Here is a 13,334-nt window from a genome sequence, read left to right on the forward strand (position 1 = left end):
GCCGCGGTGGCCGCGCGCGCCGCCGCCTGGCGTGGCCCCGGCCCGCGGGAGGAGGCCGAGGTGTCCGCCTGGCTGCGGCGGCACGGCGCCGGCGCCGCGCTGGGTCTCTCGCCGGGCCAGGCGGCGGCGGTGCGCGCGGCGGCCTCCGCGCCGCTGGCCGTGCTCACCGGCGGCCCCGGCTGCGGCAAGACGCACGCCCTGGCCGCCGTGGTCCGGCTCTGGCGCGCGCAGGGCAAGCGTGTGCGCGTGTGCGCGCCCACGGGCCGCGCAGCGCAGCGCATGGGCAGCGTGGCCGGCGTGGCGCCCTGCACAGTGCATCGCCTGCTGCGCTACGTGCCGCGCAGGCAGCGCAGCGCAGCGCGCGAGGCGGGCGCGCCGGCCGGCGACCCCGGGGCCGGGCGCGACCCCGCCGACGACCTGGGCGAGCGCGGCAGGTTCGAGCACTGCGCGGCTAAGCCGCTGGCGGCCGACGCCGTGCTGGTGGACGAGGCCTCCATGCTCAGTCTGCCCCTGGCCGCGGCGCTGATGCAGGCGCTGCCGCCCACCTGCCAGCTGGTGCTGGTGGGCGACGTCGACCAGCTGCCCAGCATAGGTGATGGTGTGGGGTGTGGGTAGGGTGGGAGGGGATGAGTGTGGGGAGAAAGAGGTTGTCAGTGGCGTCTACCTCTGGGCTGGCACCCCCCTGCCATTCCACGGGGCCATGGCCTCGGTCCACGGCAGCGCTTGGCCCTGCGAATTCTCACCCTCAGCCAGACCTTGTTCACTTTTGAACATCAGAACCCCCATCCCCCATCAGCTTCCTGTTGACCTAACCCCCCACCACACCCACACCTCCCCGAACCACTCCTGCAGGTCCCGGCACGGTGCTCAACTGCATCCTCACCTCGGGCCTGGTCCCCGTGACCGACCTGCGCCAGGTCTTCCGCCAGGCCGCCACCTCGGCCATCGTGGGCGCGGCGCTGGCGGTCCAGGCCGGCGTGGCGCCGCGCCTGCCGGCGCTGGCGCGGCCGGGGGACGTGATCGCCGCCGCTGGTGGCTCCGCTGCCCTGCTCCTGCCCGTGCCGCGGGCGGGGGACCTGGTGGCGGCTGCGCGCGACGTCGTGGCGGCGCTGACGCGGCGCGGCGCCGACCGCTCCGAGCCGGCCTGGGCGTCGGGCGACGTGCAGGTCATCAGTCCCATGCGTGCGGGGCCGGTCGGCACGGGGGCGCTCAACCCCGTGCTGCAGGGCCTGCTGAATCCGGGGGGTCCCGATGCTGTCGGCGGCGGGAGCGGGGCAGCACAGAGCCACGGCCTGCGCCCGGGGGACCGGGTCATGCAACTGGTCAACGACTATGACCGGGAGGTCTTCAACGGCGACCAGGGCACGGTGAGGGGGGTTTGGTTGTTGTGCGTGGGGGGGAGGGGGGGAGATGCAAGGTGCTTCGTGACAAAGCGTGCCTGTCCCAGGGCCCTTGCTGCCGACCCATGCGCTGGCGCGCGGCACCACGGCCCCTTGCGCCAACTCACGCATGCCATGTCCTCCACGAAGGTGGTGTCCTGGGACCCCGCCGGCAAGGTGGTCAAGGTGCAGTTTCCTCACCTGGTGGAGGCGGCGGCCGCCGAGAGGGCGGAAGCACCGGCGTCGTTCGCCGCTCGAGCGGGTGCCAACCCCGCCCCCGACGGCGTCTGCTCGTACCAGGTCAGGATTTGTTTCGGGATGGTAACGTTGGGTGGCTTTTCCTTTGCTTGAGCAGGCCATGGGCTGCATATGCATTTGTAGGCCGTCATGGATGAGGGATTTGGGCCCAGCACTGGAAATAGAGGCGTGGCTGTAGCTGGACCCGGTCGGCACTGGTGCACTGGGCCCCCTTCCCCCTTCCCCCACACAATCACACCCCCCCGCCCTTTCCACCCCGCGCAGGGCTCCGAGGCGGGCGCGCTGGGCCTGGCCTACGCCATCACGGTGCACAAAGCTCAGGGTGGGGAGGCGCCCTGCGTGGTGCTGGTGCTGGCGCCAGGTCACGGCCGCATGCTGGACCGCCGGCTGGTGTACACGGGTGCGAGTTGGGGGGTGGGGGGGGTGGGGGGTGGGTGCGGGTCGATGGTGGAGGGTTGCTGGGCGTCGGTAGAGCGAGCGTAGTGTGTGTGGGGCTGTCCTGGGATTCGCTGATCAGCGCTGTATGCCTGGCCGCATCCTCCAGGTCGACACTCTTCCTGGGCGGGACCCTCCCCCGCACATCCCTCCCGCCTCAAACACAGCCCTGACGCGCGCCAAGAAGCTGCTGGTGGTGGTCCAGGCGAGCAGGCCGGGGGAGCCCTCGCCGCTGGAGCTGGCGGTGCAGCGGCGCGAGGTTGGCACGCGCCACTCAGGCCTGGGCGACAGGCTGGCGGCGCTGGGGGGCGATGCCAGGCGGCACACTCCCGACGTGCACCATGGCGGGCGGAGTCTTGAAATTGAAGCTCTCGCTGAGGGAAAGGCGGGCGATGGTAGAGGACATGGGCCAGAATCCCCCAGCCGGGATTGCCAGCCCCTGGGCCTGGATCCCGTGCAAGAACGGCCCGGCACTGAGGAGCGGCCGCCCTTCTGAGCCGGTGCTCGGCAGGTGTGCCGAGCGCGAGGGCGGGAGAGTCGCTGCGCAGATCTCTTTGACGAGAGGAATCTGTGGCAAGCCGCAGGGGTTCCTCTGAGAAAGGTGAGGTGCGGGGTGTGATGCGAGGGAGGAGGTGGGTCTGCGTTCACCTGGCCACGCCCTGCGGACCCCTCGGTTTGTCAATCTTCATGGCTGGGGGGTTCACAGGCTCCCAGCCCGCCCGGCACGCAGGCGCCGGCTGCTGTGGATCGGCGCCTACTGGCACTGGAACAGGCCGGCCAAAGGCGTGGACCCACCTCCACCCCGCACAAGGCGATCGCATGTGCTGATCCCCCGCCGCACCACACTCCCAGGCCCGCTCGGCCTTGGGACGGCCACACAAAGATTTGTACACCTGCTGCATGACCAGGGCGACAGCGGCGCGCTGCCAGCAGGGATGTGGGCCCGGCACCCACTCAGCCACCTCTACATGGCGCAGCGGAGCGCCTCCAGCAGCGTTGGCGCCAAGGCCCCGGGCAGCGCCTCAACGTCGGCCTTGCGCCCCGCGGCCAGCATGGCGTCCAGCTCGGCGGCCCAGTGAGGAGCGGGACCCCTCAGCCGCTCCCTCAACCCCTGGGCCACCCGAAGGTCGCGCTGCGTCAGCGCCTGGGGCAAGTGGGACGGGGTGACAAGCTTGTGAGCCACTGGTCTCTGAAGCCGGCCACAGTCCTGCCAGAATGTGGCACAATGTCCCTCACTACACCCCTGGCGGCACCCTGGGGGAGTCAGTCAAGCCAGCCCGCTTCCCCCCCGGCCCACCTGCATGTGCTGCCCATCTGTCTGCAACCAGCTGGCGTGTACACCGGCCCAGCGCAGCCCGGGGAGCGTGAAGCGGGGGGATTCGAGCGCCATGGCGGCAGATCCAAAGCGGTACCTGACAACAAGAGGACGACGGGTTGGGGAATCAATCACAGGACTCGGCAGTCTGCACCACAATGCAGGACAGCTTGGTCACACAAGACAGCCCCTCCAATGCCTCTGCTGGTTGGAAAGAGGGGCACACCACAATCTCACAGGCTCAGGATGGCCAACCCATCCGGGTTCCAGTCCACCAGTCCGAAAAGCGGCAGGCGGGGAAACGACTTGCTCACGTGCGACAAGAAGGCTCTGTCGGAGGGGCAAGGTGAGGGCCAGTGGCCCGCTGCAGCTGATCACAGAGCCTCAGAGCCTGGCAGACATGCATGGCCACATGCAGGGTGGAGGCTCAGGCACAGAGCTCCCGTGCAGGAATGCTGGAGGCACCAGGCATCTCGTGACAGACTGGGATCGGGTGGAGGACTCTGTGCATCCCCGCATACACCATGGTCATCCTCAGATCCCCACAGCCCCCGAGCACCTGGTGGCAAGGTCCGGCATCCCTCTCGCAGTGACCAGGATGCATGGACACTCTTCCCACAGCTGAGCTCGGGTGAGGGCCTGCACGGGGATGGAGGGGAGGAACTCGACAGTCCTAAGCGACGTTCAAGGACAGGGGAGGTATAGCGCGCCACCAATACATAAGATATCAGACTGCTGCAGGAGGGTGGCTCGAAGCGGCATGGCAGGGGTCCAAAAGTTCATACCAGCAATCCTGGGCCTGACCTGAAACACGGTTTCCTTCTCAATCACGAGGACAAAAGCGGCACCTGCGGACTGCAGCACAAAGCGCTGCAGCCCTTCGACATCTCCCGGCAGTGCAAATGCCTCTTGGGTGCAGTCCACCTCCCGACCTGAGACCAGGGAGAGGCGGTGGGTCGGATTGTTTAGCATGGCGGGCCCAGACTCATTTCTGAGTCAGCTTGCATAGTTGCCTTGTACTCCGGGCCCCCCAGCGTTGACCACCGACACCTCATACCCCTGGTGTGCAGAGTGATGCTCCCGGACACCAGGCCCTTGCCGCTGGACAGCACGCCCAGGGCGTTGCGGGGCACATTCAGCAGACTGACGCAGTCCAGCAAGCTACAGGACACATCTCGCTGGCAGCGAACCAGTTCCTGTGCTTTGAGCCTGTAGTACACTTCCCGCTGATTGACGGGTACCCCTGCAGCAAGGGGTGTGGATGGCTGAGGGACAGCTTCGGCAGTACATGTGCAATGCAGATTACCATGTCGAGCAAAACCAGCGACACAGGATCACAGCCCTTGGATCCGCCCAGGGCACAACCATCTCACCCTGGACAAGCGCCGCTTTGCATTCCCGCAGCACAGCGAAAATGCGAGCAAAGTGCTCTGCACTCTCCGGGTGGCTCCCAATCAGCGAGCGCCGAGTCAAGGTCTTGGAGGATGTGTGCTGCATGCATGAAGTATCTCGGTCATGACGGTGCACATGGCCAGTTAACAATGTGCCAAGTCTCGGGCGATGCGATTCATGAGCAAATTCTCCCACCGCTTCCTGCACACCACATTTATGTCAGGGAGCTCGTGGGAGGCAATCTTCTCCAAAATCCATCGGAGGAGACCATTCACCCTCTGCACCACCTCCGCGGCATCGACATGAAGATCCAGCGTGCAGCCATGGACGTTCATCTCGGCCACAGTATCCATTAGGTGCTTTCGTGTAATCAGATTTACAATTCAATGCGATTTCCCCCCTTCACTTCTGAGCTCGAGGCGAAGCTCACGGATGCAAAGAATTAGTACTTACCACGTGATAATTTACGTTGTTATTACGTTAGGAGTACGTTGGAATTAGAGGGCGACGTGGCTCCCTTCAAAATGTTTCCATTGGGGTCTTTCAACACATTTTATATCACACCATTTTCACAAACATTCCCTGGAGCATAGCAAGATCTAGATCCCCACTGTCAAACATGTCACTCGCGCTCGTTCCCCAGCACGGTTACGTGCTCGGCACGTTGGTCGGCGGTGTCCTCGTGCAGGTGCTCTGACTTGTGCCCAAAGTGTGGACAAAACCCATACATCAATCGAGAACTGTGGCTTTTCAATTGCTTCATCAAGGCCAGCTTTGCTGATTGACGCTGCTCATTTCCAACTTACGCACGCAGAATGTGTGGATGGCGATCCAGGTGGGCATGGCACGCCGCAAGTACAAGGTGTGCTACCCCACCATGTATGCCAAGGAGGACACTCCCGACGCCAAGACCTTCAACTGTGTCCAGGTGTGCGCTGGGTTAGGCAATTCGAGGCTCCGGGTTGGCCTTTGTTCAAGAGAAGGCTCCTGGTTCTTGCCCCTGCATAGTAGACCTCCTGGCGCCCTCACCTCGCCAATGCTCCACTCACTCATCTCGCAGAGGGCACACCAGAACACGCTGGAGATGATCTCCACCTTCAACACCCTGCTCATCGTGGCTGGCGCCAGGGTGAGTGGTGGCAGCAACCTGATCTCAAGGTCGATGGGAAACGTCCTCTGTCGTTCAGCAGTGCATGCTGTTGCTCCTTGGCCCGCTGTCCACCTGTAGATCTCATCTCCCACATCTGCAGTACCCCATTGCCGCCTCCGTGGCGGGCCTGGTGTACATCGTGGGCCGCATCGTCTTCTTCAAGGGCTACAGCACGGGCAAGGCCGACAACCGCCGCCGCGGAGGTGAGGCCTGCAGGGGCGCGTGACCTGGGTGGGGAGAACAGTGTCTTGGATACCTCGACTGAAGCCGGCCTCTGCGGCATGTCTCCCACACCCAAGCTAGCGGCGGCCTGTGGCGCCGGTGTGCATACCGCTCTCTGCCCCTGTATCCCGACCTGTGTGCATCAAGCCCACGGGACTCACAACTCCCCCGGAGCTCCACCCGCCGCAGCCTTCAACGCCTTTGGCCTGCTGGCGCTCATTGGCATGGTGGGCAGGTGGGGCATCGAGCTGGCCACCAGCCGCTGAGCTCGCCGATGGAGCAATCTGGCGCACATCGTGCGGCCACGACTCCTTTTGAAGCTGAATGAGGCGCTGCCGAGCCACTCCAGCTGTACGAACGACTCCCCGCACCCCGCCGGCGACTATTTGTCTTGGTGCCACGAATGCAACTCCCCGCTCCCCTGCTGGACCCGAGTTTTCCCCGTTGCAAGCTCTGTACTGCCAGCCCTTGAGTACTGGATGGGACAGCCGGGCCAGCAGGAGGCATGCTAGGCCGGTGCACTTACTTTGGAAGGGAGTGGGTATGCACATCATCGGGCGGCCGCCCTGGCTAGGGCGTCGCCCCCTTGGCCCGGACCAGCAGGACGACGCCAGCCACGATGGCAGCGTCGGCCGCGGCCATCGCCCGGCGCGGGCCCCGCCCCGGCAGCTCCCCGAACGCTACCACGCCCCACACCGCCGCCACCGCGATGCCCAGGCCCTGCATGATGGGGTAGGCCAGGGCCAGTCCCACGCGCGGGTCGGCGGCCGCGGCAGCCGCGGCGGCGTTGCCCACGCCCCACACCGTCCCCGCCACCACCCCCGGCCAGATGGCCGCGGGGCTCTGCGCCTTGACAAACATGTCGGCGGGGCGGGTGCGGGCCAGGGTGACCAGGGGGGCGGCCAGCAGCACGCCCATGCCCATGCTGGGCATGTAGGCCAGGCCCTGGCAGGCGCGGGGCAGGTGCGACATGGGCGCCAGCACCAGCCCGCCAACCAGCCCCGCGGCCACGGCGGCCAGCGCGCCGGCGGCGCGGGGGAGCGGCGCTGCGGGCTCTGCGGCCCCCCCCAGGCTGGCCTCCGACTTGGTGGAATCGGCCGCGTCATCGCTGGCGGCGGCGCCGGGGGAGAGGAGGGGCTCGTGAGCCAGCGGCCCGGCGCCGGGGGAGAGGAGGGGCTCGTGAGCCAGCGGCCCGGCGCCCGCCTCCTCGTCGCCGTGGCACCTGCTGCCGACGGGCAGCACCGGCACGGAGGCCTGCGCCGCGCACACCCCGACCATGCCCGCCAGGAGCAGCAGCACCGCGGCCACGGCCAGGGCCGGGCTGCGCAGGCGGTCGCCGGCGCCCAGCAGGGCCCAGGCCAGGGAGGCGAGGACGGCGGTGGCGCTCCACACCGCGCAGGCGGCGGCCAGGCCCAGGGATCGGATGGCGGGAAAAGTGGCCACGTTGGAGGCCATGAACATGGCGCCGGACAGCAGGCCCCAGGGGGTGAAGGTCCGGTGCACGGGCAAGGCCAGGACCAGGAGGCCCGCGAGGCCCGCGCCCTCCGCCATCCAGTGCCCGTGGACGTGGGGCGGGATCTGCGGTCGATGTGGCGCGGATGTTGGGTGTGATGGCGTGCATGCACTGAGTGAGAACCCCTCGACACGGGAGACACGCGCGCCCCAGGCCGGCCCACGAAGCGCACCTCCGCGTCTTGAACCACCCGCAGCTTGGACATCGACCCGAAGCTGCCATTACAAATTCCAGATAGTATGGCCAACGATACTCCCAGCAGGGCTGCCATGGAGCTGGGCGAGCTCGCTGGCTACATCCGCTCGGGAGGAGGGGAGCGCAGCTTCCAGTCCCTCGAGCCGGCTTCAAGGTTCCCGAGCCAGCTACGTCTCACCCTTCCTATCCCAATTTCATTACATTGCAGATTTGCTTTCGCTGAGTTGCGATGTGGGGCGGATGTCTTTCCGCCCAGATCGGCGCATGCACAATATCTCGGTGCTGGGGGTGCTGCGCCTGAATGCTGCATGTATGAGATCCGGAGTGGCCTTTCGGACTATGCAAGGCACTGGAGTTGAGCGACCAGCAGCCTACGGGGAAGTAGCCTGAGATTGTACACAAAAGTTTCAGGTCTGAGCACCCAGATGAATGCCGCGCTGCGAGGCCTGCGCACAGATGTCGCCCTCGGTATCTGGAAGGTGCTGCGGAGAGGGATGGGAGGGGGGGTCCTGGCATGCACGACCATGCGCCAGCATGTCCAATACTCAAATAAGTACATCTACCGTTTACTCCCAGAGGGAGCTGCCCCGTGTCTATCCGGCAAGGATCCAGCATCATCGACATGGCATGCTCTTCCACGCCAGCCGGTGTTATGCTGGCAAGGGAACCGAGCCAAGCTGGGCCGAGATCGCTCAAGCAGGAGTGTCACTCGTCACAGACACGGCCTCCAAGGTGGGCAATACCCTCAAGAAGGCAGCCTCGAGTCTCCTGCCGGGATCGCATGACCGATCAGAGAGGCAGACCCCGGGGAGACCAGATCCTTCAGGTGACTTTGGCACCAAGGGACTGTGTGCCTGGCACGCTGCTTCGATGCCACAGAGCGGGCTTTGGTGGGGCATACTATTGTGTTATGGAAGCGAATTAGCAAGGGACCCTGATTGAAGAAGCTGTGGGCCACTCTGTTTGTGAGATCCTCTCTTTTGATCTGCGACGTGCTGCTTGGCCTCACTCACCCACCCACAACCCCACATAACCACACCATCCAACCCTCACCCTCACGCTCCAGACATGGGGAGGCAGCTATTTGGCGGCAGCATCATGGGCAGGATGCTGGGGGGGCTAGTCAGCTCCGCGCTCTCCTCGGTGGCAGAGCAGATGGCGCAGGCCTCGGAGGCTGCAGCCGCCACGCAGGAACGCAGCGCGCGCCTGGTGCAGTCCAGCGCCGAGCTGCGGCGCCTGTTGGGCGGCCCGGCCACCCTGCTGGGCCCCATCAGCCAGGCCTCCACCAGCACCAGCATCAACGGCGTGCGGCGCCAGAGGATCATCCTCACCATGCCCGTGGCGGATGCCGGGGGGCGCATCGTGGGCGAGGCGCTCGCCGAGCGCGAGCTGGGGGAGGGGCCTCGGGACCAGGCTGGGCCACTGGAGCTCACCGTGCGGCTGAGCTCGGGAAAGATCGTGCGCCTGGATGACAGCTCGGTGCCGCCGGCGACCATCGACGTGGAGTGGAAGCGGGTGGACTGACCCACCGTGGAGGTGGTGTGGGTTGTACGACACCTTGCTGCACGGCGCGGCTGCCATTCGTCAACAATCGCCGCCTGCGGTGCGTTCATGTACTTTGAGTCTATTTAATTTCGACATTGTGCCAATCGTTGGAGACTGGAAGGCCGGACGCTCGCGCTGCTGCACCGCAACATGAGGCCAGAAGGCTGGGCAGCCCCACCCCCCACTCATCCCCAGCAATCGGCGCGCCCTGAGGTGCGCGCGCGAGAGTCAAGAGGAGGGCACCCGATACGCCCGTGCATGGCACTCTTGACCAGCTCGAGCATACCAGACACGCTTGAAACGTTGCCAAAAGGGTGTTTCGCCATCCTACTCGCCACGACCCGCTCGCTCGCAGTTGCCCCCTGGCCCCTCTGCACCGCGCGGACACCGCCTCCCCAGCCTCTGGCCCCTCGCTGGGCGTCGACTAGGCGGCATGAGGACGAAGAAGTCCAGTAAAAAGGGGAAGAAGAAGTCTGCATCCGCCAAGGTGGATGGAGGCGGGGGCCCTTCATGCATGCCATGGTGTGCAGCGTGCCCTGCCAGCGTTCATCGCCCTGCTCCCCGCCCCACGCAGGCCTCGGCCGGGCCCGCCGTCCCCACAAAGCCCGAGGTATGCATGGGGGAGAGCATTTGATTCTCATACGAGTTCTGTGGCTGGGACTCTGGCCGGGGAATGGACCGGCTTCCCTCACCATCCTGTCCCCAACCCCTGCCCACCCACCCATGCTCACTCCAGGTATGGATGCCCGGCGTGCCCGGCGCCGAGCCTGACGAGGAGGGGCTGGACTACGACCCCACCGCCTACACCTGCCTGACCACGCTGAGCCTGGGCTGGCCCTGCCTCAGCTTCGACATGCTTCCCGACGCGCTGGGCGACCAGCGCACCGCCTTCCCCCACACGCTGTCCTTTGTGGCGGGGTGGGTGGGGCGCCCGGCCGCCCGCCTGAACAGCCTGTCAGTGTGCTGCGTGACCAACCTCACCGCCCTGCGCCACGGCAAGGTGCGCTGCGCTGGACCCCGAGGGCGGCCGGCCGGCCGCCTTGCTCATCCGTGGGCCGCCTGAACTCCCGCGCCTCCGGCGCTCCTTGCCTCCTGGTGCATCGACCGACCCACCCTCGTCCCCTCCGAGCGCATCCAACCCCCCTTTCCTTTTCACTCACGTCGCCCCTCCACCCCCACAATGAACCTCAATGCCTGTAGGACCCGTTGGACGACTCCGACTCGGACAGCTCCAGCTCCGAGGACGAGGACGCCGACGGCCGCCCCGCCCCCGGCCCGGGGTCATCCGCCTCCGCGCCCGTGCTGCACATCCGGCGCGTGGCGCACGCCGGCGCGGTCAACCGCGTGCGCGCCATGCCCCAGTCCCCCGCCCTGGTGGCGGCCTGGTCCGAGGCCGGGAGCGTGGGCGTGTGGGACCTGGGCGCGCCGCTGGAAGAGGCGCGCGCCGAGCCCTCGCCCGACGCGTCGCGGTCGGAGCGCCTGGCGCGGATCGCGCCGCGCAGCGTGCATGGCGCGGGCGCCGAGGGGTATGCGCTGGACTGGTCGCGCCTGGCGGCGGGGCGCCTGGCCGCGGGCGACCGCCGCGCTGCCATCCACGTCTGGGAGCCCGCGCCGGCGGGGAAGTGGGCGGTGGGCGCGGCGTACCGAGGGCACCAGGGACCGGTGGAGGACCTGCAGTGGTCGCCCACTGAGGACACCGTGTTTGCCAGCGCGGGGGCGGACCAGACGCTGCGTATCTGGGACACGCGGGAGAAGGTACTTTTGGAAGGGGGGGGCCCTTGAGAGTGGGGAAGGGGGGAATGGGAGGGGCCCTGGGGCAAGGTGGGTGTGGGCTGGTTCCTGGAGGGTGAGGCCGGTAGACTGCTATATGGCAGTCGCTGGGCCAGCGTTTGGCAGTTTGCACCTTGCGGCCCTCCTGCAGGAACCCCTCCACCCCCCCCTCCCACCCATTGCTCCACCCACAAACACTGCACACAGACGAAGCCGATGCTGACGGTGGCGGCGCACGAGGCGGAGGTCAACGTCGCCGCGTGGAGTGCCAGCACGGCCTACATGCTGGCCTCGGGCGGCGACGACGGCCTGCTGCGCGTCTGGGACCTGCGCGCCTTTGCCTCGGGGCAGTACGTCGCGTCCCTGAAGTACCACAGGTGAGGGGGAAGGGCGCGGGGACGTGCAGCAGAGGTGTTGAGAGCGGGGTTTGCAGGCGGTGCAGAGCAGCACTGTCAGCCTGCAGGGCCCCTCGTGGGAGGGGCCATGAGCACCAGTCCAGTCGTGCGGCGCTCTGTGCTGCCCAGTCCCATGCTGCAGCTCAGGCGGCATGCACCTCACGACCATCATTCTTCCAAGCAAGCCCTGGTCCACCTCTCCCCCCTCGCAACCTCACTCTCCGGCCCCCTGTACAGCGCGCCCATCACATCCCTGGAGTGGTCGCCGCACGAGTCCTCCATGCTGCTCTCCACCGGCGAGGACGGCCAGACCGCGGTGTGGGATCTGGCCCTGGAGCGGGACCCGGAGGAGGAGGCGGCGCTGGCACCGGAGACGAACGCCGCGGTGCCCGACGAGCTGCCACCGCAGCTGCTCTTCGTGCATGCCGGGCAGCGAGACGTGAAGGAGGGGCACTGGCACGCCCAGATCCCGGGCCTCATGGTCACCACGGCCGCCGACGGCTTCAACCTGTTCAAGCCCGCCAATGTGTGAGGCACTGGCGGGCGGCGCCGAATGCAGCCGGCACGTTCGCTGCTGCCCCACCACAATGCTGCGTGGAGCCGTCTGCTGTTACCCTCACATCTCCCTCATCCTGCCGACTGTACGGTCTGAGCCTCATCACACGCTCTGCTCTCATGCATCAGGAACCAGAATCCCGGAAACAGTGTCTCGTCGTCGAGGTGCCAAGCTGCTGGCACGGCGGCGCACTCAGGCGGGGGGCAGAGTGTCAAGAAGGCCCTTGATCCGCTGGACTCCGGCATGCAGGGCGGAGCTCGCCTGGTCGATGCTGATGTAGTCTGGGATGTCGCTGGGGTCCGAGGTCGGCGGGTCTGCTTGGGTGGGGTGGGGCAGCCTCTTGCGTTATATTCCCCGCAAACAAGAAAGGGCCACAATCAGTGTATTCCTGTTGGAGGTCCAAGCGTGCAGGCATGCATCACAACCAGGCCGCGCCATACCGATCGACAGCCGCCCACCTGAGGAGGGCTTGGCAGTGGAGAAAGCCATGAGGAGGTCCAGCAGGCTGCTCGCATTGCTGGCGAGCGCGTGCAGCGAGAGGGCCCTGCCCCCGGCCCGAGCACCGAAGAAGCGCTCCAGTGACTTCACCTCGGCCTCAAGTGCTCGCGGGATGATGTGCCTGGGCGGTGCGGACAGGGAGCATGGGGTGGCGATGGGATGGCCGCACAACATCCCGTGGAGGCTGGAGCTGCAGGGTAGCCCACATTGCCGGGTACTGAACGGTATCAACAAGCCCCCCCTCTTTCACTTCGCAGCTCTCGACGTGGGCCTACGCACCAGTAGGTCGACCTGTGGGAGGAAAGGATGCGCAGGGTGCTGCTGGCATCCCAGGGCGGCCGATCCTCCTCCTTCAGTGTCTCCAGCCACAGGTCGCCCACATCCTGAAGGGGTTTGGTGACAACGTTAGTCATTGCTGGAGAGGTGAGGGGAGAGGTGTGGCAGCACCTGCTCATCCGGCGTCAAGGCACGTTGAAACAAGTGTCTGATGCTGTGGCATTCGCCAAATCTAAGCTGGCACCAAACCCACTCCGCACCCCCCATGCCCAGCACCCCATCGTCCCACCAGCTGGCGATAGTGCTGGACGGCAGGCTGGAGGTTCTCAACCACCGCCGCCTCCATCTCGCAGACCATGTCGGCCAGGGACTCGGCACTGACTTCATGTGCCGGAGGGAGCATTGCGGGCGCCCTGCCGGGAATCTGCGCGGGTG

General features: G+C 66.5%; 8 protein-coding genes across 8 annotated transcripts in view; 4 read left to right on the forward strand and 4 right to left on the reverse strand.

Moving 5' to 3' along the window:
• Nucleotides 1-2,568, forward strand: part of F751_4656 (Uncharacterized protein YrrC) — a gene marked incomplete at both ends in the record, with an annotated part of 5,067 nt that extends 2,499 nt beyond the window's left edge. Inside the window, 5 exons of the mRNA XM_011400757.1 lie at nt 435-592; nt 853-1,367; nt 1,530-1,679; nt 1,902-2,037; nt 2,240-2,568. Of these exons, the coding sequence (XP_011399059.1) occupies nt 435-592; nt 853-1,367; nt 1,530-1,679; nt 1,902-2,037; nt 2,240-2,568 (1,288 nt within the window). The remainder of the gene's footprint in view (nt 1-434; nt 593-852; nt 1,368-1,529; nt 1,680-1,901; nt 2,038-2,239) is intronic.
• Nucleotides 2,569-3,036: 468 nt separating this feature from the next.
• F751_4657 (Meiotic recombination protein SPO11-2) lies at nt 3,037-4,884 on the reverse strand (the record flags this gene model as incomplete). The annotated part of the gene is made up of 7 exons (XM_011400758.1): nt 3,037-3,216; nt 3,370-3,484; nt 3,625-3,717; nt 3,947-4,026; nt 4,192-4,319; nt 4,445-4,630; nt 4,761-4,884. 7 exons carry the CDS (start codon nt 4,882-4,884, stop codon nt 3,037-3,039), a joined length of 906 nt encoding a protein of 301 aa, XP_011399060.1.
• A 514-nt stretch (nt 4,885-5,398) lies between these two features.
• Nucleotides 5,399-6,417, forward strand: F751_4658 (Microsomal glutathione S-transferase 3; the record flags this gene model as incomplete). The annotated part of the gene is made up of 5 exons (XM_011400759.1): nt 5,399-5,467; nt 5,594-5,707; nt 5,840-5,908; nt 6,030-6,132; nt 6,341-6,417. The coding sequence occupies 5 exons, from the start codon at nt 5,399-5,401 to the stop codon at nt 6,415-6,417; spliced, it is 432 nt and encodes a 143-aa protein (XP_011399061.1).
• Nucleotides 6,418-6,831: 414 nt separating this feature from the next.
• F751_4659 (hypothetical protein) lies at nt 6,832-7,869 on the reverse strand (the record flags this gene model as incomplete). Its single annotated transcript, XM_011400760.1, has 4 exons — nt 6,832-6,871; nt 6,954-7,076; nt 7,236-7,729; nt 7,837-7,869. 4 exons carry the CDS (start codon nt 7,867-7,869, stop codon nt 6,832-6,834), a joined length of 690 nt encoding a protein of 229 aa, XP_011399062.1.
• A 1,097-nt stretch (nt 7,870-8,966) lies between these two features.
• On the forward strand, nt 8,967-9,383 carry F751_4660 (hypothetical protein; the record flags this gene model as incomplete). The annotated part of the gene is made up of 1 exon (XM_011400761.1): nt 8,967-9,383. One exon carries the CDS (start codon nt 8,967-8,969, stop codon nt 9,381-9,383), a length of 417 nt encoding a protein of 138 aa, XP_011399063.1.
• On the reverse strand, nt 8,979-9,440 carry F751_4661 (hypothetical protein; the record flags this gene model as incomplete). The annotated part of the gene is made up of 1 exon (XM_011400762.1): nt 8,979-9,440. The coding sequence occupies one exon, from the start codon at nt 9,438-9,440 to the stop codon at nt 8,979-8,981; it is 462 nt and encodes a 153-aa protein (XP_011399064.1).
• Nucleotides 9,441-9,837: 397 nt separating this feature from the next.
• Nucleotides 9,838-12,101, forward strand: F751_4662 (Glutamate-rich WD repeat-containing protein 1; the record flags this gene model as incomplete). Its single annotated transcript, XM_011400763.1, has 6 exons — nt 9,838-9,891; nt 10,141-10,404; nt 10,605-10,907; nt 11,010-11,159; nt 11,382-11,551; nt 11,807-12,101. The coding sequence occupies 6 exons, from the start codon at nt 9,838-9,840 to the stop codon at nt 12,099-12,101; spliced, it is 1,236 nt and encodes a 411-aa protein (XP_011399065.1).
• A 216-nt stretch (nt 12,102-12,317) lies between these two features.
• F751_4663 (hypothetical protein) lies at nt 12,318-13,302 on the reverse strand (the record flags this gene model as incomplete). Its single annotated transcript, XM_011400764.1, has 4 exons — nt 12,318-12,439; nt 12,584-12,744; nt 12,903-13,006; nt 13,189-13,302. The coding sequence occupies 4 exons, from the start codon at nt 13,300-13,302 to the stop codon at nt 12,318-12,320; spliced, it is 501 nt and encodes a 166-aa protein (XP_011399066.1).
• Between the last annotated feature and the right edge of the window lie 32 nt (nt 13,303-13,334).

Source organism: Auxenochlorella protothecoides (genome assembly GCF_000733215.1).
Source record: "Auxenochlorella protothecoides strain 0710 unplaced genomic scaffold scaffold54, whole genome shotgun sequence".
NCBI classification, from domain to species: domain Eukaryota; kingdom Viridiplantae; phylum Chlorophyta; class Trebouxiophyceae; order Chlorellales; family Chlorellaceae; genus Auxenochlorella; species Auxenochlorella protothecoides.